Source organism: Mastigoproctus giganteus, chromosome 3 (assembly GCF_048544385.1).
Source record: "Mastigoproctus giganteus isolate SK-2022 chromosome 3, ASM4854438v1, whole genome shotgun sequence".
Taxonomy (NCBI): domain Eukaryota; kingdom Metazoa; phylum Arthropoda; class Arachnida; order Uropygi; family Thelyphonidae; genus Mastigoproctus; species Mastigoproctus giganteus.
Window position 1 is genome coordinate 135,192,440 of NC_143577.1, and position 27,221 is coordinate 135,219,660.

General features: G+C 39.0%; 1 protein-coding gene across 3 annotated transcripts in view; it reads right to left on the reverse strand.

The window, feature by feature from the left end:
• The window catches only part of LOC150088279 (atrial natriuretic peptide receptor 1), a 1,689,763-nt gene that overhangs the window by 1,539,376 nt on the left and 123,166 nt on the right, over positions 1 to 27,221 (reverse strand). For all 3 annotated transcript variants that reach the window (XM_090369441.1, XM_090369442.1, XM_090369440.1), the window contains exon 5: positions 19,350 to 19,441. In XM_090369441.1, the coding sequence (XP_090225567.1) occupies positions 19,350 to 19,441 (92 nt within the window). The remainder of the gene's footprint in view (positions 1 to 19,349; positions 19,442 to 27,221) is intronic.

Here is a 27,221-nt window from a genome sequence, read left to right on the forward strand (position 1 = left end):
ATCTCCTCAACCGATGCCTGGAAACTGGGAAATTCCCGACAAGTTGGAAGACTGCACGCCTAAAACTTATCTTAAAAAACCCAACAAAACCTCCCGACCAACCGGCCTCATATCGCCCCATAGCCCTACTCTCTACCCTAAGCAAACTGTATGAAAGGCAGCTCCACAAAAGGATCATGAACCATTACAAAACCGCCAACCTGGAATCACCCAGGCAATATGGATTCAAACCGGGCTTCTCGACCATTGAAGCAGTCCAAAACCTCATAACCAAGGCAACCCAAAGTAACAAGAAGTATTTTCTGGTAATAGCAGTGGATTTTGCTGGGGCCTTCGACACCGTCTGGTAGCCCAGCGTCCTTGGCAGACTCCGGAAAGCAGGACTCCCAGAAAACTTGTATAACAGTGTCCGGGCATATCTGTTGGATAGGAAAATTGAGGTCGTCACAACTTTCCGAAGAGTTGTTAAAAGCGCCCGAAGGGGCTGCCCACAGGGATCTGTCCTGGGGCCACTAATGTGGAACATGGTTTTTGATGACTTCTTGGCTCTGGACCTGGGAAATGTGGCCAGTCAGGTCTTTGCTGATGATCTCATTTTAATGGTGGAAGCGGACTCCAGAACGGGACTTGAAACACAGGCAAACCAAGCACTACAACCTTACAGAACTGGGCAAAAACACATAAGTTAATGATTTCACCAACAAAGACAAACTCAGTATTACTAAAAGGCTCTCTAAATATCAGACGACCACCGCAAATAAAGATCGCGGGTTCCACCATTAAACTAGCAAAGCAAATAAAGTATCTAGGTATTATCGTGGATGGAAACCTGTCCTTTACACCTCACCTCACCTACTTGAGAGAAAAACTAAGGAACTAGGCAGCACTTGTAGCAAGTGTATCTTGCAGGGACTGGGGACTCAACAGGAAGACCCTGTCCCTGTATTATAAAACAATATTCATCCCAGCGATCACCTACGGATCGCCAATCTGGTTCAGGAAGGCCGGAACCACGGTCAACAGAAGACTGCTGGACACTATCCAAAGAAACATACTTCTAACTATAACTAGGGCATGCAAAACAGTGAGCACCCACGCTCTGCAGGTCCTGGCAGGAGCTCTTCCGCTGGACCTCGAGGTGACTAGATGTGGACTCATGTATTTACTGTCCAAGGATATACCTGCCTCCATCTATGACTTTACCTTGGACCCAACCAACAGCCGAACGGCAGAGAAACAACGAATAGTGGCTCACATGTTGAAGATTTGGCAGCAGAGATGGGAGATATCGCCAAAGGGTCAAGTTACAAGAAGCTTCATACCGATAGTCGCAAAAATGTACCCAAAAGCCCCCTCGTGGTTCTATCCTGGGCTAAATACAACCTTCCTCCTGACGGGCCACGGCCCATTTAAAGCAAAACTGAACGTACTCGGAATAATAGAAGGGTCCACATGCACCTGTGGAGAATCTGAAACCTTGCAGCATATTATGCACGACTGTGAATGCTACGAAGAACACAGAAGTAGACTTATAACTGAGATTCAATATTTGCCGAAAAATCAAGGTACCATCTACTGGATACAGAAGATGAATGCAAAGCCCTCAGCCGATTTGCACTTGACGTCTTCAATTGACGACGAACAGAAATAGCCATCCACAACGAATAGATGACCACAAATAATAAATAAAGGCAAATTGATAAAACATCAATACAGAGGAAAGGATAGCAAAATACTAAGGGCAAACGGCGTAATATGCAGCAGAATAAATGAAACAGCATCGACCTAGGAACCAATGGGAGTGGCTCCAGCCAGGATGTCGTTGCTCCCAGGATGAAACCACACACCTAGAAAAGGACCAAGCCTCACCAACGAGTCATCATCAGACTGCACTTGCTGGAGGGCACTGCAAATTGCCGCTATGGCGAACTGGGCAGGGCTCCCTTGCCCAGCCCACTTTCTCTCCCTATCCCTGGCGGGATGAGGGGAAGTTCTTTCTGCCCCTCCCCACCCCACCACCCCTTCTTTTCCCTCTGGTGGGGCAAGGGCATGCCCCACTGATATACCTGGGATCTCCTTCCCTATTGACCCCGTATTTCTGTCTTTTTCCCCCAGCCTTCCGTCTCTCCCCCCTACTCTACCTATAACGCCAGCGAAAAGCGAATGCCCCACACAACGTAAAAATTTTAAATTCCAAACTCGACACACTTGCAACATCTTTCGGCCTAATTAAATTCAAGCGTTTATCCCTCCCCCCCCCCCTTTTTATATATAGGTCCTAGCCAATAAAATCTCAGGAAATCAGGTGGCAGGACCTGCCAGAGTACTTATCTAAAAATACTGGTGTACCTGGTCTGCCTCCACGGGGCTAAGTGTGGGCAACGTTGGGCCTCAGTAGGGGTCCTGCGGCTAAACGGCCAGATGAACAACAGAACACAACACTACACATGTACAATATCCATACACTTTTAAGTCTCTGGGCTTCCCAGTGAACTGGTACACCCACAGTGAGAGCAACGCGGAGATGGGGGAACCCCTGGTGCCGTTAGACACTAAATACACTTTACACTTTATGGCTTCACATCAGGCCGCTCCTGCGAAGAGGTCCTATTTGATCTGGTCCTGCACCTCGAGAACTCAACCTCCAAATATTAATTAGCTATTTTTGTCGACTTCGAAGGAGCCTTCGAGACTGTATGGCGGGAAAGTGCCCTTGAACATCGCCGTGCCGCCAGATGCCCTTCCAATTTGTACAAGCTGTTGCAGAACTACGTTTCAGAGCGCTCTGTAGTAGCGAAATCAAAATTTCTTCAGATCACAAGGCCTGTCTATCGGGGTTGTCCTCAGGGCTCCATCCTGGGCCCCTGGTCTGGAACATGGTTCTCCAAAATTGGGTTGGTAACTCCTTTGACAACACAAAAATTGTAGCATTTGCGGACAATCTCACCATCATCGTGTCTGGAAACTCACGCTCTACTCTGGAAGCCAATGCTCAGCATGTTTTATCCAATCTCTCCAGCTGGACCAGGTTAAACAAGCTACACCTAAATCCAGCTAAATCCAAAATGATGATCTTCAAGAACAAACTAGACCTGCGGAGACCCCCGCAAATCAAGATCTCTGGTGTGCAACTGCCTTTAGTTACGCAAGCAAGGGTCTTAGGGGTTACTATAGACCACAAACTCTGTTTCTTCCCACACCTCCAATACCTCAGCACCAAAGTTAAAGGTTTTTCTGCCTCCATCCTCAGAGACTTTTTTTTTTTTTTTTGGTAGTTTTGGCGCATAGGCTTCTGTGGTCATAATGCACCTCCAAAGGTTTTTGTAGTACTTTGATCCAAGCCCGAGGCGGGAATCGAACCCACGACCTTTGGGTTGCCAGGCAGGCACTTTACCCACCCGGCTAGCCCGGTCGGCTCCTCAGAGTCTCTCGAAGTGATTGGCGTTTGTCTAAGAGAACGTTATCGCTATACTACAAAGCAGTAACCCTACCCACTGTAACTTTTGCCGCCGATGTGTGGTTCCACCATGCAGTTATTATAAAAATGAGAAACAAACTGAACTCCATTCAAAGAGGAATGATCCTGACCACCCACCGTATATGCATTACTGTCTCTACGGCAGCTATTCAGGTAATTGCGAGAACTCTCCCGCTTGATTTATTTACAATCTTCCGTGAGCTCTGCTTCAGAAGAAGAAAAAAAAAAAAATACCAACCTGTATTCTGGATATTGAGCTTAACCTCAATGCAGATGATAGGTCTGAAAAAAACAAGATGTTACAGTGAACTTGTCAACATCTGGCAAACCAGGTGGAATACGTCTCCACAAGGCACAGTAACCAAAAGATTCCTCCCCGAGGTAAAATTTGCGATGACCAAAACTGCAAGATCCTGGTTCTCTCTCTCAGACTTGAAACGTCCTTTTTGGTGACCGGCCACGGTTCTCTGAATGAAAAGCTGTACAAACTTGGGCTTCTTGCTACCGAGCTATGCTTTTGTGGAGGCAAGGAAAACTGGTACCACCTTCTTTTTGACTGTGACTTGTACGAGGATCTCAGAGATCAACTTCGGAGAGACATTCTGAACTTCTCCCCAACCAATGTGGATCAACTAATCCAGACTCCAGGCAATCTTTCCACCCCCCCAGGCCTTTGCGTCTGGCATTTTTACCCGGCGAAAGACCTTGTATGCCAATGCCAACCAAAACCAGACAAACAATTCTACAGTCTAGATTTCACACTTGTGAAGGGGAAGGCTAAATTCAATTTTTTTTCTCTATATTCAATAATAAAATATTCAATATTTTATTTTTTATTTTATTTATTTTAATTTTTATTATTTTTATTTTTATTTTATATTATTATTAATATAATTATTATCGTTTTTTTTTGCTAAATTTGCCATACTATCAATTTTTATTTTATTTTTATTTTTCATACATAAATATATTACTTTATTATTATAACATATTACAATGTACATTACCTTTATTATAATATATTATAATGTATTACCTTTATTATAATATATTATAATGTATTACCTTTATTATAATATATTGCCTGCACGCACCACTAGCTTTTTTATTATTATTTTTTTATTTATTTATTTTTTTTATTTTACAACCTGCACCACGGGTAGTTTTTCTTTTCTTTTTTCTTTTTTCCCCCTCTCTTCCCTCTGGAATGGGCCCCCAGAGGTTCCTGGCCCACCTGCCGACAAAACCAGGTGGGTCAGATCCTCTTTAGAGACGGTACTTGTTTTACTGGGACTTGGCCACCTTCCCGTGATGTGGACGAGTAATCAGAATCATTTGTCCAGGTGACCGATGCTTCTGGGTGGCCAAGCGGCCAGAACAGAACAACAGAACACACACACACACACACAAACCTACGTCACACACATATCTGGCCCATTTGTAGTGATACTGTTCTTCACAGAGATGCGAGGCGGAGTTGAACAAACGTTCTTAGCCCAGATGGTAGATGACTTTCATCAACCGGTGAAATACCACCACTTTGCTTACTGGAGGCTTGAAGTGGTGAAACCCGTGTTGGTTAGTCTCTAGAGCAAAGTTTACCGGCATCCTCCATACTTCTCCTTCAACCCGTGCACGGTACTAAGTGCTATAGGTTTTGATACCGTTCGTGTTTGGGGTTTTCATAAAAAAAAAAAAAAAGAAAAAAAGGTGCCGCCCTTACATATACACATGTCCACACATGTCCACATTTTAGCGCGTGGATGGGTGAAATAAGGGTTTTTTTTTTTTTTTTTTTTTTTTTTTTGATGATGCTATATAAGTTAGCTTTCTTGCATCATGTGCCTTTGCTAATGATAATGCTTATGCTAATGTTAGGTGTGAGAAATCTATTAATGTATTATCCGATCAGTTTGGTGTTGTGACTGCCTGCTAGCTCCTGGCGGATAGCCCAGAAAGAAGCATAGGTCTTCTCTGCCTTTAGGAAGTGTTCCTTAAAATTTAAGTCTTCATCCCATGTTAATCACAGGTCAGTATGAGATGAAACTTTGGGGACTGTCTCACCATTAACTGTAACTCCAATGTCATTCTTGACCTTCCTCTTCGCGATTGTCATGTGGGCTGACTTGGCATTGTTTAGTTGCAGTTCAGCTCGCTGTGAAAAGTCAATTAACTGGAGGTTTCATTATTAATTTATTGTATCTGTTTTTTTTTGCTCATTTGAATTGATAAAGAATTTTAGATCATCAGCGAAGGAGCTAAAATTGGGATTTTTTTTGAGGAATGGTTCAAGTAGGATTGCAAAGTGAGTTGTCGACATCACTCCACCTTGAGGTACACCCCTCGTTGCATAGGTTGTTTTCTGGTGAGTACCATTGGCTATAAAGTGTCTCCGCTGTAGTAAGGACTTCAGAATGCTGACAATTTGGTTAGATAATTTGAAATATTCTATTAAGGTGCCTATAAGAGTAGGAATGGAGACAGTATCGAAGGCAGATTTGATATCGAAGAAGATTATGTCCAGTTGGACTCTGTCATTCAAGGCTTTTTTGCTCTGAAGAGAGTATCGAGGAGATTAGAAGTCTAGGACCTGTGGTGCGGGACTGTGTGGGGATAGGGTGGTCAGTGAGCAAAACAGTGTTAAATAATCACTGGATGTATGAGTTTTTGAAATATCTTTAATAATGTGCATCCTATGGAGATTGAACGAAAGTCTTTAGGAGTCTTGGGATTTACAATTTTAGGGACTGGTTTGACATAATAAGATTTTCAGATTTCCGGTATGGTGCCTGTCTTTACAATCTTCTGGAAGATGTTTAAGGAAGATCCACAATGTACATAGAGCACACCTTAACTATAAAGAGTGGTATACCGTCAGGTACCTTAGTACCTGACGGTATACCACTGTTTAGTAGATTTGTTGGGCAGGCCATCTATTACATCAATGAGAAGCTGTAACATCAATGAGAAGCTGGAACATTTGAAACTTTAGGGGCAGCACAAGGAAATGGCACACATTCCACTAGGAAAAGTCGAAACCAAAATAAAGAAGTCTCAGAAATATTAGGACAACAGGAATCAACTGAAATGATTGGGGCATGCATGTATTCCAAGAGTACGAACGCCAGAGTTACATCTTCCCCCTCAAATCATGTTCCTGAAAACCCACTCACTTATGCGCACATCACTATGCTACCTAAAAAGCATAACACTTTTGAGGGTAGAAAAACCCGCCCATCCCAAAATTTCATGCCTACTCTCGCCGAGGACGGCCGACGACGTAATCCAGTTCACAGAGAAAGTATTAATGTGTCTTCCTGTAACACACCTGAAACAAACAAACGGTTTTCTGAAATCTACAACATTACTTCCGTTGCAACCAGAGAGCAAATTTTTGTATCAAGGCTGGGACCCACAACACAGCCCAAAAATATTAAAGCCATGTGTGAGGGCGAACATGGGATAACTGTGGAAGTAAAGCAAGTGAAAACACGACACCCAGCTTACTCCTCCTTTATAATCTCTTGTCCACCAGATAAAGCAACTCGCCTACAAGACGTAAGCGCCTGGCCAGTAGGTACCTTAGTCAAGCCCTACAGAGACAGATGGGCCAGACCACTGTTTAAAAATGATGCAAGGAATCGGGCTCAATAGCAATCAAGAAAACTACCCCCAGCTGGGGATGCAGAACATCACATCCACCTGTTTGTACAAAACGTGAGGAGCATCTCAAATAAGCTCCACACCCTACAAACAATGATGATGTACGAGGACCTGGATTTCATTTGCCTAATCGAAACCTGGTTGGGAAATGGAAAACAGTTAGATCGGCTAACTGCGGCAGCAAACTGCAAATGTGTGGGAACCGGAAGGACAGATAGGCGAGGAGGGGGAGTTATAATTTGCTACCAAAATAAATACCAGCCTATAAGAGAACGAAAAACCAATTCAAATAATTTTGAAGGGATTTGCGTTACCTTTTCAAAAGAGCACGTGAAAATACAGATATGCATCATATACCTCCCACCTGAGCACACAAAGGAGACAAGAAACGAACTCTATGCTTGGCTTGCTGCAAATCTAAAGCCATCAGTCGACACAATAATAGCGGGAGATTTTAATTTGCCTTTTCCGAAACACAGGGAGGCCAAGAAAGAGCTGGATGCTATATTGGGTGCATTGCACTTAACGCAGCTTCCGACACCAGTGACAAGGGGAATGCAGCAACTTGACCTGTTGTATCATAGTTCCTTAGACATAAGACTAGCGCAAAACTGCATAAAATTTAAGTCGGACCACAATCCCATTGAAATAGAAGCAGCACTGAAGATACACAAATACATGCAGGGTAACCACACGAACTGGGAAAAGCAAAGGAAGTATCTTTTCTCCGTGAAGTATATTAATGCAGAGGTCATTCTCAGTCACCTGACTAGTTACAACTGGAATGACCTGCAAGTAAAGCCGGTGGACGAAGCTTTAGAAATGATCACTAAAAAGCTATACCAAACAGCATTGGAAGGAGCAGCAAAAGAAATCAAAATATCTGAGAGAACAAAAGAATGGTTTAACCCACAACTGAAAGCAAGTTTCCGCAGGAAGCAAAAACTGTATAGAAAATGGCAAAGAACGGGTCATCCTGCCGATCACATTCGTTATAAGAAAGAAAGAGCACATTTCATCAAAGCAAAACGACAGGCACACTGCACTGTTGTTCATAATAAACTAAAAAGAGCAAAAAGAATTACTAGCAATAGAAATAGCACAGAGAATATGACCGAATGCATTTTCAAGGAATGGGCTAATAACACTTTTAGTAACCTGCATGGACTGAATCAAATTGAGAACACTGATAATGGTAACAAAATTTTTGAATTCCTGAAAGATTTAAGCAAGCGAAACTATTCGGCAATAGAGGAACCAACAAGACCTCCTTTGAGTGAAATACAAATCACCAAAGAGAGCGTAATGAAAGCAATCAACGATCTGCCCAATAAGGCCACTGTTGGACCAGACAAATTTCCAATGTTCATCCTTAAGATAAGTAGCCCATTTATAATAGATCTATTACTGCACATCTATCAGGAAATCATTAGGTCAGGAGCTTTCCCGCAAGCCTGGAAAAATTACATTGTAACCCCAATACCAAAGATTAAACACCCAAAATTGGCTAAGGATTACAGACCAATTTCTGTTAGTTGCACCCTACAGAAGGTATTCGAAAAAGCGCTGCTTCCCACCATCAATCAACACTGCTTCAGCCATAGACCACCATATTTGCACTCAGTTATTTCGGGTAGATCAACAATAACAAACTTACTGGAAACCCTTTTTCGCGTGCAGAAAGCACTAAATGAGAAAAAGCAAATTGATATTATTTTTTTGGATATCTCCGCAGCCTACGACAACGTCTCAATTCCAGCGCTCATTGCGATTTTAAAGAATTATTTTAATGTAAGAGGAAATTTGTTAACTATAATAACCAGCCTGCTAGAACATAGAAAACTTATTGTTAAGCACCAAAAGCTACAATCTTGCTTTACCATCTCGCGAGGAGTGCCACAAGGGGGAGTTCTTTCGGCTACTCTCTTCGCGTCCGCCCTGGAGCCGTTTCTTGCACGGTACTGCAATTTTATAACATATGCTGACGATGTAAAATTCTTCATCACTTCCAAAGACCATGAATCAGCAGAAGGTATTTGTCAGATGGCAAATAGCACAATCCGAGAATTTGAGAGCTACCTGGATTGCATCGGGCTCCGTATTAATGCACAGAAGTCTGCCCAAATGACCATAACTTACAAGCAGAATAAAAATGACATCTCGATCTCTGTGAACGGGTCTAGTGTGGAAAAAGTGCACTCTCACCTGGACCTGGGTCTTAAGTGGGATGACAGACTCACCTTTGCTCAACACTTCGCCCATATGAAGACAAAAATATTCGCCGCTTTATGGGCTACTAGACAGGAACTGGTAGGAATTAGGGATCCTCAACTAGCGACCAAGTACATTTTAATGTGTGTCCTGCCAATTGCAATGTATGCCTCGCAAATCTGGTCTTCAGCTCCAGATTCACATTATAAGTCCGTCCTTGGGATCGAGTACTGGTTCTTGCGATGGCTTAACAGAGTTGCTGGCCACCCTTTTACTATCTCAAGGGCCATTCTCTACTCAAACCTTAACATCACACCCTGGATGCAGCGGACAATTAACAGGAACATACACACTCTCGCACAAATGCTCACAGGCAGAGTAGATGCTCCAGTCCTGGATAATATTCTAGTTAAACCGCGTGCCACTGCTAGACGTTGCGGAGAACTAAATAATCCACTGCGTTCAGTCCTGAACAATCTTAGTAACCTACAAAGATTCTTCCCATCAAATGCAGCGAAAATATTTAACTCTCTGCACATAGATGCCGAAAAACTGTGTGAGGATGCAACATACCGGAAAGAGATCTTCCAGGATTCGTACAGACTTACCGAAATATGAATCGGCTGCAAAGTACCAAAGAATTGTGAAGAAAAGTGAAGCCTTCTGCTTTAGGAACAATAATAATTTGTTGACTGGAAAAATATACCTTCTGTAAAAGTTATGTAAACATGTAAGTTATATATGGAATCATCAGTGAATTGTAAATATATGATTTGTGTAATGTATGTACAGAATCATTAATGTGTAAATACCGTATATATTAAACATAGAATGTGTATATAATATTTCGGGACGAGACTACGTGTTCAGTATATGTAACCCACTGCACGTAGTATCTCGTATCCTGATATGTACTTAGCACCCTCCTGGCAATTTGCCGTCCCGGGGTGGTTTCCTTATGGAAATAAACGGATAATAATAATAATAATAATAATCTATAGCAGAACGAGTTTTCTGGTTTACACTATGTAGAGTTGAAATTTCAATGGTCACATCTTGATGATCGAAAGATATGCGAGTCCACTCCTCAAATAGCTTTTCGTCATGCTGAGATGGTTGTTGCAATTTGGGAAAATTCTCCGGTATTTTTTAATTTGGGATAAAATATACTGTGGCTGTGCTCCTCTTTTGAATCGAAGGAAACGAGTTTTCTCTCTTTTCAAGGTTTCGTGGTCTGTACTGCTTCTCGACTTGAACCATTTTCTATATGCTCTCTGCTTACTTCTAAAGGCAATTTCAGCATTAGCATTAGCATTAGCAGAGGCATATGATGCAAGAAAGCAAGCTTATTCAGCATCAGCCAAAAAAAAAACAAAAAAAAAAAAAAAAAAAACCCACTCCCATTTCACCCCTCCGTTCGTTCGAAATACCTGTCCAGTTGAGCTTTAAATTTGTTTAGGCTATCAACTTCAACAACCAGTGATGGAAGTCGGTTCCACCAACCAACCACCCGCTGGCCAAAGGCAAATTTCCGCACATCTATCCGACATCCGTCCTTCCTCAATTTGAATTTATGCCCTCTGAGGTGATTATTCTGAGAAAGATGAAGAATCCCATTGGCATTGAGCATGCTCAAACCATTCAAAGCCTTATACACCTCTATCAGATCACCTCGCCGGTGCCTAGTCTCCAGACTCTGTAATTTGCAAAACTTAAGCCTTTCTTCGTAAGACAAACCCTTTGTTCCATTTACTAATCTTGTTGCCCTTCTCTGTACCCGTTCCAGCAGCTCTACATCCTTCTTGAAATGAGGCCTCCAGACCTGTATACAGTACTCAAGATGTGGCCTTACCATTGCCTTATACAAGGGAATAATCACCTCCTTATCCCTGCTAGAAAAATTCCTCTTTATCATTGACAAGACACCATGAGCTACTCTTGCAGCTCGTCTGCACTGCTCAGAGAACTTCATATCTGCCTGCACAATTACCCCCAGGTCCTTTTCATTCTCCACCACTGTCAGTGTAGTACCGCAGAGTTGATACGTTGATCTGGGGTTACTGTTTCCCATATGCAGCACTTTACATTTGTCGATGTTAAACCTCATTTGCCACCTCTCAGCCCATCTGTTCAACCTTTCCAGATCCTGTTGCAGCAGCATAGCTGCAACAGGATATGAAAATATTCCAATTTTCATATCCGGATGGAACCACCGCTGGGTTCTCTCAGTAATTCTGACTTGTTTAGACGCTCCGATCGTGGCGATATGTCTCAACTGCTCAGCTAGGGGCTGGATTGCCTCTGCAACAGATAGTGAAGATAAATTTTCCCACTCAATGTTGGAGAGATGGTTGATAACTATTTCAGGTTTCAGGAATTTTGGAGAAAAAAATCAGATCAGAGTGAGTATCCGAATAGTAATTTCTAATTTTCTTTCCCGATAACGTTGGTATGGAGAAGGTACAGGTGATAGGTGAATGATCTGATGAGAAGAGAAAGGGATGGGTATATTATTGCAGTTGGAGAAGTTGTGGAATACTAGGTCTGAAGCTTGACCTGCTCTCGTTGGCGGTGTGATATGTCTCCTGAGGTCTAAAGAATTCAAGGTTAATATTAAGTCTTCTAGAGCTTTTACATGTCTTGGGACTGGCATACTGAAGTCTCTACCTACAACAGTTTGTTGAGTAGGGGCTAGGCTTGTGGCTAACCAGGTTTGGAGTTCAAGGTTGGATTCCTTTGTGCGGGTTCCTTCCACGGTGTGAAGTGATGTTTCTCTCTCTCTCTCTCTCTCTCTCTCTCTCTCTCTCTCTCTCTCTCCTTAGTTGAACTCTGCATCTCTGCTGTATAGATCTTCCAGTACTCTCTTATTTCGAGAACAGTTCTCTGTTAATACTGAAGAAAATTACCACAGCAATAGTAGAAGCCAGGGCACTATCTGACTGGCTTGTTATTCCCGATTAACTTCTAGCAAAGGAACATGCCCGGCGGAACCCTTCACTATACAGCTGGACACTCCGAGAAATGGACCCGAACTGAACCCAGAACTACCACTGGAAGTCTGCAACCCCTCCGAACAACAACTACAAACCGATCTTTTAGTGCGAGCACCTTATTTATTTCATTCTCATTTATTTATTGAATTGATTGCAAGTTACAATCGCCCATTGTACTACTTTTTATACGCAAGCTTACGTGAAAACCCCAGATGGGTTTGCACGCATTTACGTATCTCCCCTATGTAATTTACACCTGACCCAATCACGATATTAGTCTTTAAATTCACTCTTCTTCCTTTAGTGGGGAAAACAGAATATTTTTTCCCACACAACGAAATGCTTTCATCTTTTACCTCAAAACCACCTGTTCACAATACCTTTGAACTGCTCCATACCGACACCCTTTCCCAAAATGCAGTAAGTGTCGCATCATCAAGTAGCGGTATAATAGAGGGATTAAACTATTGTTCAGAAGCTTTTAACCCTTCCGCACCCGCCATACCATTGTTCACCATATTCCACTACCAGGCCTACTACCACTAATGGAAATATTTCTGTAATGATGTTTTCTTTATTCCTTAAGTGCTTTACTTCAGTTTCATAACGTTTTCGTCGCATTTTAGAAATCTTTATTGCAATAATAATAATAATGGTAATACAATGGATACATTGCAATAAGCCCTTCACGGCCACAAGGCCAGGGGTTAACAGTGATATTACAATATGTAAGAAAGGAAATTAATAAATTAAATATAAAATACATATATGAACGAATCAAAAGTAAATAGAGCTCAACACTCAAAGTATAACACAATTATAAACATCACAATGAACAAAGAATATACAGGTGGAAAATTACAAGGCTCATTGGTAAGCCATCTTCATGTCGCATTTCTGGATTGCGGCGTTAAGGCGAGCTTCAAGGAGCAGAATCAGGGACGGGGAAGTACAATTTAAGGATGCGGCGTCTATACTCCTTATCACTAGAAAACTTATTAAGGTCAGCATCCAAAGACTGGGCACATGGAAGTAGCTGATATGGCAGAAACCTATCGGATAGGTGGAGACGGCTGAGATGTGGGCATAGAGCTGGAGTCGCTCTGAGGGAAGGCTGAGGGACTCTCCAAGAGCACAGGTCCCAGAATGATGGTGCCGAGATCTTTCCAGTAATCATTTTTACAGTTGTGGTAAGGCATTTCACCTTAATCAGCGTGGGAAGCCTGTGAATTTTTATCAAACTGGCCATTTCAGTTGTCCTTAACTGTGGAGGAAGTTTATGTTTGTTTATGACCCATTTTAAGAGCCAAAACTCAGTAGAAAAGAGTGGTCGAATTGTGCTAGGGGCGGCAGATGCCCATACTTCTGCAGCATATAGAAGCGGAGAGTATACCGTGCTTTTTATATATCTTCTGGTGATCGTTACTTCATTAATATAATGCAAATGCTGTTTGGCCATCCATCGGAGTCGAGCTGCCTGGGTGAGCAGCTTTTCCATGTGGTTACCAAAGCAGAGCTTAGGATCAAAAACAACCCCCAAATCAGTATGTTTCTTGACGATGGGAATAGGGGAATTGCATAGTATTGGCTGAATATAGGAAGGCGTTTTCTTTAACGAGAATATCATAAATTCAGACTTTTCTGGATTTATTTTTAGTCCAAACTGGTTGAGGTAGTTTGCAAATTCCAGAAGTATATTGTTAATTGATGCTGTTATCACAAGAAGATCATCATGTGGAGAAATCAGTGTGAGGAGCTTCATATCATCGTACTCTGTATAGCAATCCCTCATTTGCAGATTCAGCGCTTCTAATGATTTATTGTTGTCGATTTTATAACCATTATGTGAATAAATCATGATAATTATTATTTTTTTTAAATTAGTACCGAAAAACCTGTATTTTTGTATCAATACCGGAATTTAAATCCCGGAAAAAATTGACCGGGATCCCAGAATCTCGGTATTGTAAGCCCTACTGTGTGGTGAACCGTCGCCACCGTAATAATAATGCCTTATCACTATGTCATCAGTGGGCTAATCCGTTGTTCTAAGTGGGCCGAGGGGTAAAGGTCCTCGATTAGATAGGGTTTAAGCTGCGCCACCGTAATAATATTATTACGGTGGCGCAGCTTAAGCCCCTCGTTGCTTTTGTTCATTGCTGTTCAGTGCGGCCGTGACTTGTGTTATTTCATCTTATAAAAGTACTTTCAAGTTTTTAATAATGCCTGGAAAATGTTGTGTTCCTGGATGCTGTGGAAATTATAATGGTGGTCCTAAAGTACACGTCTTTAGATTTTCGTTGGAGTATAGTGTTTTAACTAACAAATGGTTGAAAGTTATATCAAGGAAAGACTTTGTGCCATCTTTCCTTGAAAGATGTGATAAGTTTGATAAAACAAGTTTGTGGTACGTTAAGAGCAGTTATCTTAAATAAGAGTAATACGAGTATTTTAACAATAATGGAACGATAATATTTAAGAATATGAAACAGATATATTTTTGTCAGAATATACAAGTAAATTTCGTCAAAATTTCGGCTTTTGTGGTTTCATTTATATATAAAATCTACCTTTCATAAATTAGATACACTGAAGTAAAGTGCGTGCATTCATGCTTGTTTAAGAAATCAAAAAACCATAATATTTGTGTGATACGTAATATTAATTTTATTTATTGAAGCTTGTAGATAAATACACGAAATTAGCATTAGCGTTTAACATTAGTAGAGGCATACGATGCAAGAAAGCAAGCTTATGCAGAATCAGCCAAAAAAAAAAAAAAAAAAAAAAAACCCTCCCATTTCATCCCACCATTCGTTCCAAATACGTGTCGAGCTCAGATTTAAATTTATTTAGGCTATTAGCCCACCAATTAACTACCCGCTGGCTAAAGGCAAATTTCCGCACATCTATTCTACAACTACCTTTCCTCAATTTCAAACTGTACCCCCTCAGGTTCTTAGTGTTAGCAAGACGAAGAATCCCATTAGCATTCAGCTTGCTCAACCCATTCAAGGCCTTATACACCTCAATCAGATCACCTCGCAGGTCTTCAGGCACTGCAATTTGCAGAAATTAAGCCCTTCTTGGTAAGAGCACCCCTTTGTTCCCCTCACCAATCATGTTGCCCTTCTTTGTGCTCATTCTAGCAGCTCTACATCCTCCATAAAATGAGGCCTCCAGGCCTGTACACCGTACTCTAGGTATGGCCTGACCATTGCCTTGTATAAAGGGATTATCACCTCCCTGTCCCTGCTAGCAAAATTCCTATATATCATTGACAGGACTCCATGACCTGCCTTGTCAGCCCGCCTGCACTGCTCAGCGTAATTCATATTTGACTGCACAATTACCCTCAGATCTTTTTCACTTTCCACTTCCCTGAGTGTAATACCACCCGATTGGTACGTTTCTCTTCGGTTATTGCTACCCATATGCAGTACTTTGCATTCGTCCATATTAAACTTCAGTTGCCACTTCTCAGCCCATTTTCCCAACTTATCTAGATCCAGTTCAAGTAGCATACTGTCATTACTGTGGTTAAGAACCCTGCCAACCTTTGTATCATCTAAAAACTTGAACATTAAACCTGATATACCTTCATCAATATCATTGATAAATATACAAAACAACAATGGACCCAACACCGAACCCTGGGGAACTCCACTAATAACATTTGTCCATGAAGAGCAGTGTCCATTAATTACCACTCTGTGTTGTCTCCCACTCAACCATCCCTTTATCCATTGTAGCAGCTTACCCTTGATGGCATACCTCTCCAATTTGTACAGCAGTCTTCTATGTGCAACAGTATCAAAAGCTTTCTGAAAACCAAGTATATGATATCAAAATTATTTTTGGCATTCAGTTCCTTTGTGACCACATCATAGTAAGCAATCAAATTGATCAGACAAGACCTCCCTTTGACCAACCCATGCTGTGTCTTAACTATTACTGCAGTTTTGTCTAGATGATCCTGCAATGCTTCTTTAACCAGTGATTACTTTCCCCGGTTAAACTAATACTTCTGTAGTTACTTGTGTCATCTTTTGAACATCCTTTTGTGAATTGGTGATACATTTGCACACCTCCAGTCCATGGGGACCTCCCCTAAGTCCAAGGAAGCTCTCATAATTATGGCTAAGGGTTTACTTACTTCCTTTGCTACCACCTTTAATATAACTAGATAGATCCCGTCCACCCCAGGTGCCTTCCAGGTAACTTCAACAATTTCTCCTCCATTTTGCTCTCAGTTATTACAAAATCACTTAGCTCCCTGTTAGCGTTTGATAAACTTCTGGCACTCCCCTCATTGAATAACTCCTCATGTCTGAATGTAGATGCAAAATACTCATTCAATTCATCAGCTACCTGAGCATGATCATCAATAGCCAACCCGTCTATGTTAAGTGGTCCAATCTGATTCATCCCTTTCCTTCTAGAATTTACATAAGTAAAGAACTCCTTGCTGTTTTCCTTTGTATCGAAATGTAATTATATGCAACCTTTGATAAACTAAATACATTTTCTGTTTATATTCCGGCACGACAACCAAGTCAGTAGAGTTTACAATAAATCGTCAATACGTAATTAGTAGTCACTGGCTTGAACCCCGGTCCACTCAAGGAACGCGTGCTATGCACTCTCTCGCTCCTGACCACTGGGCTGTGTACGCGGACTGAGTTTTCCTTAGTTGTAAAAGCTAATAACAATCGTCTATGAGATGCTAATAATAAGTAAAGTGAAATTCGGAAGAAAGCATAACATTTTATTTATATATTTCATATTGTTACAGGTATGTCAGATTCATTTCGAGCTATTCCAGATAGTTAGACGGACATCTAAATTTGATAAAAAAAATAAATAAAAATCCCGTAGATTTCAAGCATCCGAAATTAATTCACGGAGCTGTTTCAGCACATTTTCCGAATTGTGCAAGCTATTTGACAAAAGAGGCATTTACAGGAGACAGTCCCGAAAAGAAGAAGCAAAGATTAGAAGAAAAAACTTTGAGAAGGCCCTGGAAAAATAGTATTAAGAGTAAACATGATCATGAAAAGCTCGAGAATTTCCTACGGTCCCACAACTAACAGAGTGCCTGAATAAGACATACAGCACCTGAATGCTGGCAAATTATTTTAAAAAAGTAGCTGTATCGTGTTTTTATATTTAATATTTCAGCCAGCACCTTTGATTGCCTATTCAGTCGTGATTAGTGAAGATTTATTGTTGTCAAGCGCTGAAATTCATAATTTAGGAAAGTCAAAGTCAATGGAACGTCCTATGAAAGTGAATAGTTTCAATCAGATTACTGACATCTAAGAACAGATACTAGTAATTGCCAACAGAAGTGTGTTAATAATGTTTCTTTTGTTTTAAATGCTGCTTGTAGTTTACTGAATTCAATTGCGGGAGACATTAATAGCGAGAGAACACCAGCGTTTCAATTCATAAGCGAATAATTACATTTGTTAGAATGTGAAAAGAATGCATACAGATATTTTTATCTGTATGCATTTTATCTGTATGTATTTTATCTGTATGCATTCTATCTGTATGTATTTTATCTGTATGCATTCTATCTGTATGTATTTTATCTGTATGAATATGTTAATATTTTCGTCTTTGGTGTTTTCGATAACTTCCCATGCCTACAAATTTCTACAAATTTCTGCATTCCTACTGCTTCCCCATCCAAGTTCTATTCATAGGCTCTGCTCTTCTCTAAACGAAAAAAATTCCGGACAACCACCAAGAGAATCATTTTCTGATGTATGCTATACAGAAATTGGCTTTTTTAAATTCTTCAGAACGCAAATTTAATTTAATGATCGATGAAATTCATCTGAAACCTTATATTGATTACAAAGGTGGAAACGTACTGGAAAATTTTTTTGATACTACTGATGTATGTATTTGACATACATCAGTAGTATCAAAACTATACTAGATATATAATATCTAGTATAGTTAATTAATATAATTAATAGTATATTTATGATTCTAAACTTATTGTCAAATTACAAAGAAGTCATTTATGTTTTATCCGTGAAAAAAATTACTGCAGAAAAATTACATTGTTTTTAAAAAATTATTGTGGGCTTGAAGAAAATTGGTTTTAATGTGTAGCAAATGTAAGTGATAATATTTCAATTAATACAAAAAGTATTTCAGAGAAATAATTTAAAATTGTCTAATTAATACCATTATCAATATTTTGTTCAACAATTATTGTAAAAAGAAAAATTATGTTTTAAAAGCAACACATAAACAAACATTGTTCAAACATTGAAAATGAGTTAATTTAAATGAGTTAATTTTAATTGATGATCAATTAATTTTAATTGATTAGATTTAATTGAAAATGAGTTAATTTTAATTTAAAGTAAAATAATTTCTGTTCAATTATAGTAACCAAATTATTAGATACTTATTATTAGAATAAATGTATACATTAGTTGGATTACAAATTACATGTAAAACATTCAAAATGTAATAAAATAGTTAACTATAAATGTGTTGTCTTCATTTTTTTTGGAATGTTATGATAAACAAAAATTATCACACTTAAGTATCAAAATCGATATTTTTTTTATTTATTCATCTCATTTATTTTTTCATATTGTATGTCCCTTGCAACATATATTATCTTTCCGTTATGCACAGAAAATAAAGTACATTTACATTCAACTCTTGCTTTCGCTTTTCTCAATTCTGTGCAGCTATATGTATAGCTTTATGTACTTCTTGTGGCCCACTTATGATGACATCAAAAGCGCAGTGATCAGGCATTATTATTACTGTGTTTGCATTGAGTTGTATTGAGTTGTTTGTCCTCTTGGAGGACAAACGTTTGGAGTGAATTGGATCAGTGAAATTGGAAGTTTTTTTTTTCTATTCGCTGGTGCTATGGAAGCTTGCTTTCTTGCATCGTATGCCTCTTCCAGCGATAATGCTAATGCTAATAACAAAAAAACAAAATAACATGGAAAACAAAATTGTACCTCAAACACTCCTGTTTCGGGATCCATGTCCATCAGGGAATAATCAGCGTTGCGGTCGCCATTCCCATCGATAATAACTTTTCCCGTTATTCCTGTAAATATGAAAACATAACTTACAGTCTGACTATCACGTGATAAGAATTTTTATTTATCTTGAAATGTATGGTGTGGGAGTGCGCGCGAGCGAGAAAAGCTATTATTTTACAAATATGAAATAAGATTAACTCATATAGTTTCATTAGCATTAATAAACCGTATATTATTACCATGCGAAAGAAACGGTGTTTTCTGTGGAGACCGTTATTCAACTGTTCCAGTTCTGATACAAGCCGCATCTGAGAAAAACGTTGTTTTGTGTGCGAAGGGGAAAAAATGTTATATTTTTCAGATTGCCATATGCAGCAATTTCGAAAATGCATGTAAGCATGTTAATTTGGCTATTTTAATTTCATTAGATAATTACGCGGTGTTGGGTAGTTGAACACGTGTACATGCACATACGTACACTGTTCTGAGCATTAAATTTAAATGCAACTCTGAAAATATCAAAGACTTCTAAAACTTTTCAATACAGTATACAGAATTTTATTCTCACAACGTTTAATAATCCGACGCAGAATTATCAAATTTAAAACATAATAATGTGTGTATTCTACAATAAATTTAAATAGAAATAAATAATTTTAAGCATAATAATATATGGTGCATTCTACAATAAACAAGGATGCGTCACATTGTTTACAAGAAGAGGAAGAAGGTACAAAATATATTAATAATATTTTTAGCATCTGTTCAAGTTTTAAGCATCCGAAGGTTAAAGCTTCCAACATTGCGCAATACACAGTATTATATATTAATTTATTTAAGTTAATTATTATTTTTTTATTTATTATTATTATTATTATATATATATATATATATATTTTTTTTTTTTTTTTTGGTTATCATGGGAACAACAATCTTTGCAGTTGCTGATAATGAGCGTTTTAGACATCCATATGTATTTTTCCAAATAAATGCGCGTCGTTATGCTTGAACTTTCCAAGAGCTCTTTGCATTAGGCTGTGGTCACGCTACACCTTGAGTACTGCGTACAGCTCTGGAAGCCTCATGTTAGGAAGGATGTGAAGCTGCTAGAACGAGAACAGAGAAGAGCAATGAAAGTGCTGAGGGGAACGACGGGGTGCTCTTAGCAAGAAAGGCTTAAGTTATTCAAATCGCAGCGTCTGTAGACTAGGCACCTGTGAGATGATCCGATTGAGGTGTGTAAGACCGTGAATGGTTTCAGCAAGCTCATGGATGATGGAATTCTTCCGCTCTCTTAGATTCCGCATTTGAGGGGGGCATAAATTTAAATTGAGGAAAGTAGTTGTAGAATAGATGTACGGAAATATGCTTTTAGCCAGCGAGTGGTTGATTGCTGGAACAAACTTCCATCTGTCGTTATGGAAGTTCATAGCTTAAATGAATTCAAGGACCTCCCGAACTGGACAAACTTTTTGAGCAAACGAATGGGTGAAATGGGAATGATTTTTTTTTTTTTTTTTGTGGTTGACAGTATAGGTGTATTAGCTTGCTTTCTTGCATCATATGGCTGTACTAATACTATTGGTAATGCTAATGTAACTTATTTTAATGGCCTAAAGGGTAAAACTTAATACTGATCCTTGCAGGATCCCCTCCTCTTTCTAAAATTGACGATAGAGCAGAGTCCCGCAACCGGTGTGCAAGTGATTTGATGCCACAAGATGACAAGTTGCTGCGAACTTTACTGAAGCTGTATACTTATAAATACATACAGTACTATTACTAGAAATTGACAACAGAACTTTCAGTTATTGTAAGAAATTAAATGTACATTATTTACTCCCAATTATAGTTTTTATATATGTTTATAATGCTACCCATCGTTATATTTTCCAATACAGCAGGCCCCGTTATAACGTGGTTCGCTTTACGCTGATTCGCTATAACGCTGTTCTTATATTATAACCCGTATCTGACTATAACGCTGTCTCAGATCACTATAACGCTCTTTTCAGATTGCATTTTTTGGCATATTTAACGAAATAGTTTCATTTGATGGAGTCGATAGCTTGAAAATGAATATAAAAACAGCATTAAAACGTTTCCCACGCCGACTTGAGAAATTTTCCCACGCTCAGTGATATATTTTCTCGCACGCTAATTTAATTGCAGTACACTGACTTGTTACGTAGTTCCGAGATCAACATTTTAAAAAATGGTGAAGTATATTGCTTGTAATATTTGCGTTATATGCATTTATCCAAAGACTAATCATCACTCAATACAGTATTAGACATCGTGCGTAACGGACAGTTTACTCGAACATTGTATCATAATTAATGCAACCAACGCAGTTACATTTTCGAAGAGTTAATAATGGCGGATAATAATGAAAAAGCAACAACATCTGGACGCAGTACGAAGACTACAAATGTAAGAAAAAGACTGAATTTGAAAATTAAATTAGACGTTTTTAAGCGAATCGATTCCGGGCAAAGACAAGTGGATGTGTGCCATAATTTAGGACTTGCAAGTTTAACTGTAAGAACAATTATAAAAAAAAAAAATAAAGAATTAATTTTAGCAGGGGGAAAGATGGCTGTTCCATTACAAGCAACTAGGGCTAGGCTGGCTATTAGGATTTTATTGAAGATAATATCCAATGTAGAATTCAGTTAAGTTAAATATTATTAAAAAAAGAAAAAAAAAAAGAGAGAGAGAGAGAGATTAGCCAATATGATGATCTGAAGAAAACTAACCTAAAAAAAAAAAAAAAAAAAAACATTTAAAACTAGTAAGGGCCGGTTGAATAGATTTAAAATCCAGGGAGAAGCCGCAAGTGCAGATTAAGGAGCCGAAACTTTCAAAAAAGAACTTGTTAAAATTATTGAAGATTGGTATTCTGTGTTATACTTCTCAACAAGTTTTTAACATAGATGAAGCAGGACTTTTGTGGAAACGAATGCTTAAAAGAAGTTTCATATTGAAAGAAGAAAAAAAACATGCCAGGTTTCAAAGCGGCGAAGGATGGGTTGACTTTATTGTTGGGTGATAACTCTGCGGGGATTTAAAATTAATACCCCTTTTAGTTTATTTGGAAGAGGGTCAAAGTTCAACCCAAAATCCACACATTTTTCTTGATTAAATTCATCAATTAAATTAAATCAATTTAGATCAATTAAATTCATGATTTTAATTGGAATTTTAAGTTTAATTTTAATACGTAAGTAGTTACCACATAATTATATACGTATGTAATTCAGAATATTTTATATGTACAAATATTTGAATATTAAATATTTTGACCGACATTTGTGCATCTTTTCACTGCCGTTTATTATTGATTAGTAAATATCCTATGGCACCGACTGCAACTCACAAATACATATGTGACCTTATGGAATTGCGGCGCTCGCTTAGCGTTGATTCACTTAGCGCTCTGTTTTGCCGGAACGAATTATCAGCGTTAAGCGCGGGTCACCTGTGTACACCAATTTTACTGAAACACAATGTTGTACTTGTGGGACAGTAAATTATTTTTCACGTTAGTATCCAACAACTGCTTTCTAAAGTTATTTGTGTGTTTGCGCCTTCTAATATTTCTCGATTTTGTTGCTGCAGTGACTAAAATAAAATACCGCTTATTAAAGTTAGATATATACGTGCTGTTCCTTAAAAGCAGAGGCGGATTTAACGGCGGGCGCACCGGGCGCGCGCCCTGGGCCCCAACTTCTGAAGGGCCCACGCAAAACCCCAACAAATTAGTTGAACTAATATGTTCAACTATTAGTTCAAAACTTTGTGATTATTATTATGCTATTATTAATTACATTATACATATATTATATTCAAATTTTATTGGAAATAAAACATTAATAGTGCATAATATTTTTTATTTATTTAAAAAAAATGGTTAACATGTATTTTTATTTTCCCTGTCTCTCTCTTTTCTTTAAGGGGCTCAATATTTTGTTCTGCGCCCGGGGCCTCAACCCACCTTAATCCACTACTGCTTAAAAGTGTTCCGTAAAAGGATTAGCAAAACATCCCCTGTCTTTTATTATTTTATTAGCTTGTTTTCATATTTGTCCCTGTTTGTCTATGCTAATTCAGCTTTATTACTTTGTTCCTGTGCCGAGGCACCGACCTTTGTTGTAAGACTATACGTACAGTATTTTAAAGCGATAGATATACCCCTCCTTCTGTTCGAATACTCTTCGAACAGAGGAAGAGGTCCCGCGTCTATTACTTTCAGTTTCCTCACAGTTGAGCTCTGAAATAATTAGAAACCTGTTATCGCGAGCCATAACGTTGTAGATTTTCTTTTTTTAACAATGGAAAATTTCCTGGTAAGAGGTTTTTCGTCCACGAGTTCAAGTACTGAAAGTGACGAGCCCGAAAAAAAGAAACAAAAATTAGTGTGCAGACAGTATAGTGTAATTACTGTATTTGTCTTTTGGTTTTTTTCTGGTGTGGTGATAAAACATTCCCAATCCCCGAGTGACGAGGAAAACTCAGCAACGTTGCTATGGTTCCCAATAAACTGGAACGGCATTTCTCAACAAAACATTCTTCTCTGGAATGCAAAGATATCAATTATTTTCGACGGTTGTTGCAACAAAACAAAAAACAAGCAACGTTCATACGTGTTTCAGAAAAAAATACAGGAAGCTAGCTATAAAGTCGGAGAACTTATCGTAAAGGTCAAGAAGCCACACACATTAGCCGAAACTTATTTTTTATTATTATTTTTTTTATAAAAACCCCAAACACGATAGATATTAGAACCTATAATACTTATTACCGTGCTTGAGTTGGAGGTTGAGCAGACAAAAGAAGATATTTGTTGACATTGGACTTGAACTTCTGTAGACTGTAATTTTCAGGAAATACGTATGAAGGAAGGTTGTTCCAGGAAACAGCAGTTAAACTTTGAAGTTGGAGAGTAAAAGAATGTTGATAGTGGGGGGGAACGTGTTCGGACTGTTTTGAAAGAGAGAACGGGTACTATTGAAGACAATTCAGAAGAACAGTGCCCATGGAAGTATCTGTAGAAGAGGCATGCAGCAGAAACAGTACGTCTATGAGACAGCGAGTGGAGAGGCTCTGGTAGAGATGAGTCATTAATTAACCTAACTGCCCTCTTCTGAATGGAATCTAGAAGCCTGAGAGAGGTTTTGGGGACACCATCCCAGATGTGGGAACAATATTCCATGGTTGGCCGGATTTGCGATTTGTACAGAGTGAACAGCTGTTTGGAAGAAATGTAACACGCGGAGAGGGAAAGAGAAAACCAAATTTCTTAGATGCAGAGGAAGCAATATATGTAGTGTGCTTGTGCCAAGAGAGATTAGAAGTCAGGGTAATCCCCAAAAGAGATATATCAACTTGCCTAGAAATCGGAATGTCACCAAAGATAACCATAGGAGCAGAAGAATCCTTTTTGCGAGATATAAGACAAGACAGTGTTTTAGAAGGGTTGAAATCAACTAAGCTGTCTTTGCCCCACTGGAAAATTACCTGGAGATCGACATTTAAGGAATTGGTAGCGGGTATTCGAGAAGTCGATGCTGATTGAGCATTGCAAGGTTTCTCAAAATGGAAAGTGGAATGCAATGTGCTATCACATTGCACTCTAATTTACATTGGAAAATTGTGGGAGCGAAGTTGAAAATTATGTAATTAATGATATTGAAATTTCGCAAGATTATTTAATGAAAAAACATTCGCGCCTACAGGCCAGTAAGGCTCCTGAAGTTAATGGAATATACCCTTTAATCTTAAGGGAGGCGGCAAGTGAGTGCAATGAACCATTTAGGCTAATTATGCGACCATCACTAGACTTTTAGGAGATTCCTTTGGATTGGAAAAGTGCCAATGTATCTCCCATACATAAGGGTGGTTCTAAGAGTGAAGTGGGAATTTATCGACCTGTCAGTCTGACTTCAGTGGGAGGGAAAATTATGGAGGCAATGATCAAGGGTGGATTTCAGGATCATGTGGATATAACTGAAATTCTCAAGGATACTCAGCATGGTTTTATAAAGGGAAACTCATATTTAACAAATCTGGTTACCTATTTTGAAAGGGTCACTCATGAGCTGGATCTAGGGAATAATTTCGACATTGTTTATTTATATTTCAGAAAAGCTTTTGATTCAGTCCCACATGCGCGGACTGATTGCTTTATAAGCTGGAACAGGTTGGAATCACTGGGAAAATCCTTAGATGGATATCAGGATGGCTTCAGAGCTGGAGGCAGAGGGTTGTGATAAATGGCTATTCCTCAGACTGGGTTGATGTAACAAGTGGTGTATTAGGACCACTCTTGTTTTTAATTTTCATAAACGACAAGGATAGAGGGCGTGATGTCTAAATTTTCAGATGATATTAAAATTGGTAGAGTAGTTAATGATCACTGTCAAGTTGAGCTTCTTCAGAGAGACCTAGATAGACTTTAGAATGGTGTGAAAAATGACAGCTAGGCTTTAATCCCGCAAAGTCTAAGGTATTACACCTGGGAAACAGTAATCCCAAAATAACTTATTCACTTGGTGGAGTTCAAATAAACACAGTACTGGAGGAAAGGGACTTTGGTGTTACGATACGGTCAGACATGAAATTCTCTGAGCATTGTAAACAGGTTGCAAGGAAGGTCCATGGTGTCCTATCGATGATCTATCGAACTTTTGCAAGTAGAGATAGGGACGTGATAATCTCATTATATAATGCTTTTGGTAGACCATACTTGGAACACTGTGTTCAAGTATGGAGACCGCACCTATATAAAGACATTGGGCTTCTTGAAAGGGTGCAAAAATGGGTAACTCGCCTGGTGAGATCGGATAAAGGGCGATCTTATGAAGAAAGGCTTCGAATATGTGGGTTGCAGAGTTTGGAAACTAGACACCTTAGAGGAGATTTGATTAAGGTGTTTAAGGCTCTGAAAGCCATCAGTAAAATGAATTAGGATGAAATTTTCAAGATTATAAATGATGCTAGGCCTAGAGGACATAAATTCACGTTACGGGGGGCAATGTTTAGATTGGACTGCAGGAAGTTTTATTTTAGCCAGCGAGTTATAAATTACTGGAATAAGATGACTACATGGGTCGTAGAGGCTGACAGCTTTGGGAAATTCAAAGGTCATCTGGATAGTACCTTCGGGTGTGGGAAACGCATAGATGATAGGTTTAATTTCCTTTTATTTTATTAATTATTAGTTGTTGTTTTTTTTTATCATTGTTTTATTCGTTTTTTTTTTTTTTTTTTTAGCTGGTGCAGCATAAGCCATAAGCTTTCTTGCATCATGCGTCCATTACTAATACTAATACTATTACTAATCATCGCCAAAACTATGCATAAGATTTCCAGTCAAAGGGAGAATGTCATTAATATACAAGAGGAAAAGGGTGGGGAAAAGAACTTAACCTTGGGGGCCACCAGCATTAGTGGAGAAGTTAAAAGACAGAGAGTCATGTACCCTCACCCTCAGTGAGCGGTCAGAGAGAAAACTGTATAACAAATTAGAAAAAAAACAGTTAGCAAACCATAAGATGGAAGCTTGTTTAGTAGATCTTTACGCCAAACACGATCGAAAGCCTTTGAGATGTTAAGAGCAACTGCATTTGTTTGACCGAACTTTACCACTGAATTTGTCCATAAAAGGTATAAGCCAGAATATCACCAGTGGATCGACACTGACGGAATCCATACTGGTGATCGTTGATCTGACGGAAGGTTTCTAGGTAGTTTAAAAGTTGGCGGTTAATTGATTTCTTCTTTACTTTAGAAAGACTAGAAGTAATTGCAATGGGACGACATTTGGATTAGAGGGATTTGTGA